At 31.5% G+C, this 6678-nt stretch overlaps 1 protein-coding gene across 1 annotated transcript in view; it reads right to left on the minus strand.

Annotated features, from left to right (window-relative positions):
• Positions 1–2100: 2100 nt before the first annotated feature.
• The window catches only part of LOC111617886 (retinoblastoma-like protein 1), a 133897-nt gene continuing 129319 nt past the window's right edge, over positions 2101–6678 (minus strand). Inside the window, exons 18-19 of the mRNA XM_023359235.1 lie at positions 3202–3381; positions 2101–2589 (exon numbers count right to left, since the gene is read on the minus strand). Of these exons, the coding sequence (XP_023215003.1) occupies positions 2494–2589; positions 3202–3381 (276 nt within the window). The 3' untranslated portion in view covers positions 2101–2493. The remainder of the gene's footprint in view (positions 2590–3201; positions 3382–6678) is intronic.

Below are 6678 nucleotides of genomic sequence, written 5' to 3' on the forward strand. Positions count from 1 at the left end.
CTGTGCGGACAGCTTCCAGTTCGGTATTGATAAGTTGTTGTGTCGATGGTAGTAAGAATGCCCGTCTGATCAAGGGAGCTATGGCCGCATTAACATATTGCTGTGGTTGACAGGCTGTGGCCGGTATTATGGGTGGGATATTGCCAAACTTGTGATAAACGGAAAACTCCAAGCCTTCCTGGGATTTGTGAATGTGCAAGTCCAAGAAAGCGATTCTTCTCCCAACTTCCTTCTCCCAAGTGAAGTGTATAGAGGTATACATTTTTGATAAGTGATGTTCTAATACCTGGAAGGAGTCTTCCGTATCCTGCCACGCCAAAATAATATCATCTACGTATCTTAAATAAATTAAGGGGTAAGCTATAGTGAGAGGGGCTTTAAAAACGCTGTGTTCAACGCGCCGCATGATAAGTTCTGCCAATACAGCTGACAGTGGTGAGCCCATCGGCACCCCCTGTTTCTGCAGACAAAATGCAGGGGGTGCCGATGGGCTCACCACTGTCAGCTGTATTGGCAGAACTTATCATGCGGCACGTTGAACACAGTGTTTTTAAAGCCCCTCTCACTATAGCTTACCCCTTAATTTATTTAAGATACGTAGATGATATTATTTTGGCGTGGCAGGATACGGAAGACTCCTTCCGGGTATTAGAACATCACTTATCAAAAATGTATACCTCTATACACTTCACTTGGGAGAAGGAAGTTGGGAGAAGAATCGCTTTCTTGGACTTGCACATTCACAAATCCCAGGAAGGCTTGGAGTTTTCCGTTTATCACAAATTTGGCAATATCCCACCCATAATACCGGCCACAGCCTGTCAACCACAGCAATATGTTAATGCGGCCACAGCTCCCTTGATCAGATGGGCATTCTTACTACCATCGACACAACTTATCAATACTGAACTGGAGACTGTCCGCACAGCGGTGTATGCGGCGGGATTTAGTTCCTCCAAATACATCCATATTAAAAATAGAGTTATGCAGTCTCTCTTCCCTGCCACCACATTATGCAGACCAAGGGATTGGACAACACTTCGTCCCTCACTCCCATACTGTGGACACTTCACGGCCCGGATCTGCCAAATCTTTAGGCAGAATGGTTTTCGTTTACCTATAGCCCACACCATGTCTGCGACGAATCTTATGTAATGAGAGAGATGCCATTTCCACCCTGGAAAAATCTGGTGTATATTCCGTTCCCCTGCAAAATCCAATATCAGGACTATGCACCAATTATATAGGAGCGACTACCGGAATGCTGGCTGCTCGCATATCTGAACACCAATGTTCGGTGGCACTTGGCAATTGCAACACGGAACTTTCCAAATTGGTGATACAACAACACCACATAGCGCTTTGGAATCGAGTGGCAATACTCAAACGCTGTGATGAAGGGAGCTTGATGTATATTTGGGAGGCCATCTTCATAAAACTGCTCTCCCTGTGCAACTCCCCTACCCTCGACTTACCGGACGTCTGGATTAATTTATATAGGCATTTAAAAAATCAACAATAATTCTACACTCTTTTCCCACACCTCCTATATGAATCAAGGTGCATACGTGTCAGTCTTTTTATGTGCGTTTTATTTTTATATGTTACACATGTTTTATGTATTTTAAGTTATGTCACGATTTTATATTTAAAATTTCAATGTAAACTTGCACTTATGGCTCTATTCTGATCGGCTTCTATGCTGTATGTTAAGGTGCATGCGTGCCAAAATTTTATATGCATTTACAAAACGTTTTTAATTCAAAATCTAAAATTTACTTGTTCTTAATAGCCATTCCAATTGGCTTTTATGTTATACATGTTAAAGAGCACATGCGCCAATTTTTTGCATTTACAAAATAATTAATAGCCATTCCAATCGGTCTTTGTTTGTTTAAAATGCATGCGTACCAATTTTAAATATTTAATTTTAAAATTTAAATATTATTTGTAATAGTTATATTCCAAAAACGGCTAAAATTGTTAATGTTTAAATTTAAATGTTCTGTTCGAATTCTCTATTGGATTTTGAATTGCCTGAAGACGACATACATATTTACGTTGAAAGCGCTTGCAAGATTAAAATATTTCTTCTAATTTTATTTAACGCCTCATAGTCTGAAGTTTCTTAATGAAATTTTTGATTAAGCTGATCAAATGGTGGCCAAAATGGCAAAGAAAAAAACCATTGTCTCAGAGAATGACTACTTCACAATCAATCATCAATTGAGTTATTTGTGAAGATCTTGGTTTGCTAATAAAGTGAAAGAATATTTAAGAACAGCTTGAACTCATAAAAGGACTACACTGCTGATTACTATGTATCTAACAACTCTTACATTCCAGCAAATAAAATCCAATCACCATCTAAACTATTATAAAAAAATAAGAATGACAGTAATACTTAAAATATATTATATTTATAATCACAAATTATTTTAAGATTTAAATACTTATCATAAATATTCTAATTATTTATATTTAAGTTTTGCATTATTTATTTAACATTTTACTTACATGACTTGCAGCTTGAGGTTGAAGCCGATAACATTTCATTATTTCTTGAAAACTTTTGTCTTCTCTTGTAACCTAAAAACAAATTTTTATTATTGGAAATTCTTATTAAAAATTTTATTACTTAAAAATTCTTCTAAATATTATAATAATTGAAAGAAACACAAGATCATCAGACACAAGCCATTTTATAATTTACTGATTTCTTTATTTTGTATAAACTCATTATAAGAAAAAAAAATACAACCTAAAGAAAAATTTAGAATAAGTGTAACTCCAAATATTTTAATGTAAAAAATCTTATTGATAATATAATTCATCATCTTAAATTTTAAACAAATAAAATAAATGTTTATAAAATCAGAACAACATTGATCTTTGTTATTATATTACTTGGTTAGTTAATTTTCTTAAAATTAATTAAGAAGGTTAAAAAGGGCATATTTGTTTATTTTTTAGAAGTTCTAGTAAAGTAGAAGTTTTGTTTTGTTTAATATTTTTAATAAAATTAATAAAATAATTAATTAGTTGTATTTGCAAAATATGTCAAATACCACAAGAATGGTGTCATACCAGTTAAGAAATGAAATGATTTTAAAAAATTATGAACAATCATTCATTATTAATAAATGTAAATTTATAATTTTTTATTTCTTAAAATTACATTATTTAATTAAGTAGTTCTACCTTGCAAATTACATAAATTGCACACATAATTAACTGATCCAAATGACGATCACACATTAATTCTGTATATTGCATTAATGAATATTCAAAACAAGTCCAGATTTTCCTTCTAAGATCTTCATCAAGGATATTTAATCTATCACAGAGATCTCGTATTCTAACACCAGCCAGATGATAAACCTAATATATATAAAATTGCATATAAAAATTCACATAATATTTAATCATTAATAATTTAATAACTCTAAATATAAATTCTACTATCAATTTAAAATATGACCCCTATTATATCCTAGATGCATTTTACAAGTGCACACTGTTGGCTCTTATAATAAAGAAAATACACTTGAATACTCAACATATCTTTTAACTAAATTATAATCTGTAATGTTCGTGGTTACAGTTCTCTATGTAAGAAACATTACAGATTATAACAATGCTAGTTACTTATTACACTCTAAAGCAGGGCTTTGTAAACTATGGGTCATGACACCAAATGGAGTTGCAAAAATTAAACTGAAACAGTTTAATTTGAAGAAACAATCAGATTTTATTCATTATCATTAAAGTGTACTTTACTTTCATTAATATTTGTATACTTAAAACAAATCCTAAAACCAGTTTTTATATATAATTATGTATATTCTTTTGCTTGCAAATAAATAAAGTAGTTATGGGCAATATTTGTATGTCTTTATCTTATATTTAATACCAGGCCTGGAGTCATAAAAAAATCCACATAATAAATGGGGTCACGAATGAAAAAAGTTTAGGAAACACTGCTCTAAAAATGAAACTGCTTAACTTAACTGATAGTAATTCATTGCTTTACATTTCTTACTTTAATAATAAAAATTCACTTCAAGTCATTAACATACATATCAGTTTTAAAGAGAATCAAAAAATTTAAAGATTTGTATTACATAAGATAATTCACTTTATATCATATTTTCACTTAATTTAAATTTAAAAATTCTATAATTTCATAAAATCACTAAAGATTAATGTCAAAACAGATTAGTAATAATTCATATATTAATTAAATATCTGCTACCATAATGGAGATTAATAAAAAAAACCTAAACATATAAAATTTTTTAAAATATATGAAAACTAGCAGGTAGGCCCGGCTATGCTCAAGCAAAAGTAACCATAACTATGATTAAGATTATTACGTTACAGTCACAGAATGCAAGAATTGGGTCCCCTTGTTTCCAGACTAATTAGAGAATTTTTAGATGGTTCTAAAAATATGTTCGATTTCCCGCAGAAACGAAAAAAAAATGTATCTGCATCTTGCACGTCGCTTTCTCTTAACAATTCTATTGTTACTTAAAACTTCTATTGTTACTTAACACTTTTATTGTTACTTAAATCTTACATTATTGATGGAAGTGTTAAGCCTTAATCTTGTCTCTCTCCCCCGTGGGAAGGAATTTCGAAAAATCCCTTCTTAGTGTGCGTTTTCGTGACATACCCTAACTGTGTACCGAATTTCAACTTTCAACTCCTAACTGTTTGGGCTCTGCGCTTATTATTATCAACTCGTCTTAATTATATATATAGATTTATATTAATTTGAATTTCCTAATACCTTATAAATAATATTTTATTAATAAAATATTATGTATATTTTCTGTGATGAATATTTTGAAAACAGAAAAGTTATAGTTAAAAACTATTTTTAAAAAAATGATTTTAAAATATGAGTTTCATATTAACAGTTTGAATAAAAAGTTAAAATTATTCAAATATGTTAATATGTAGAATAAAAACCCCTTATTATTAATTTTCTGGAAAAAATATAATTTTTCAACTTGAAAGAATATTACAAAAAAAATGTTGCAAAACTTTTAAAATTATATTTTCCTTCTAAATTTCTCTTATATCAATTAAGTTTTAAATAGAATGATTCTAAACAACCAACTGCAATCAGAATAATTCAAAATATCTGTGTAAAACAGTATGAAAATATTCTGAGTAAAATATGCCTACCAAATTATTTAAGGAGAATGTGGCTAAAATATTTATTTATATCATGCTCTCATAGTTTAAGGGTACCAAAACAAAAACAAAAATTATTTCATAAAACTTCAGTTTTTCATTAAAAGTTCAAATTATCTGATATTAAAACATTCTTTAAAACATAATTAAAAATAGAAAAAATAAATTCTATATAAACAATAAACCAAACCCAATTTTCAATAATCAATCACTAAAATATCAGATTTTTCAGTCTGTATTTAGACTAATGTTTTAACAAATCATTTCACCTACATTAGACAAAATTAATTAGTTTGAATTATTCAAATATCAGTCTAAAATCTAGTGAAATCAGTAAATTTATTGGGCTAAAATTTGAAAAAAAAATTATAGACTTATGAATTTCCACTGTCACGTGTCTGCCTGCCTGTCTGTCTTTCCTTAATCTCAAGAACAGAGTTAGATAGATGAAAGACAAGATCAGATACAGAAACATTAGGGGCAGGAGGCATTGATTAACTATATACAAATTCCAATGCAAACCAGAAGTTGTATTATTTCAATTCAAAAATTTTCTCCTAAAAGGTGTTAGATAGATGACTGCCATGACTCTATTGTTAAAGGAAAAGTATGATGCACAGGGGCAAGCTACTACTAATTTGAGGTGGAGAGCATAAATTTTAAATTAAATTAATTAAAAATATGATTAAAAATTGCAGCCATGCATTGTGACGATGTCACAATAAATAATTGCTCATTTATAGTTAAGTTTTTGAAATAAATAAAGATATAAATACTAGTGTTGTAACGAATAGTATATTCGGCCTTAGGCCGAATACCGAATATTCGGCCAAGAGCGTGGCCGAATAGCCGAATATTCGGCCAAATTATTCGGCTCGATTAACGCACGTACGAAAATTGGCGCGCAAACCGCATTATGGCAAGGATCCTGCTCTCTATTGGCCCACTGTCACTACGCTTCACCAATCACGTTAATTCTTGACAGTTGTAGCGGACAGACAAGAGCGTCGTGGCAGTATGTGATAAATGATGATATCAAATGTGGATAACAATGAAATGACCTACTACCTAACGGAAAAAGAACAGAGAAGGACCGCGAAGTGAAAATGTGAAAATAAATATGAAATTGAGTTGATAACATAATCGAACAAGTCGAGGCAGCTTATAGGCACGAAATTCGCGCCCGTCAACGCCAAACAATTGTTGTCATAGACTTCGGAAAGCTAAATGCTTGTAATGAAAGTCACTTAGCGTGCACGGGCGAAAGCCTGGAGCCGTTCGGGCTACCAAGCTGTCTCAAATCTGTGAAATCGTAACTGTGACTTATATCACTTATATACGGAGAAAAGAGACAGATAGGACGTCCCGACGTCCTATCTGTCTCTTTTCTCCGTTATCACCAGGCTGAGTCACGTAATTGTAAAATGGGAACTCTACGACGGAAAAGTGACGAATCGAAAGTATCGTGAGCGC

The sequence above is a fragment of the Centruroides sculpturatus genome, unplaced genomic scaffold (assembly GCF_000671375.1).
Source record: "Centruroides sculpturatus isolate CEXI.00-Female unplaced genomic scaffold, Cexi_2.0 scaffold215, whole genome shotgun sequence".
Lineage (NCBI taxonomy): Eukaryota > Metazoa > Arthropoda > Arachnida > Scorpiones > Buthidae > Centruroides > Centruroides sculpturatus.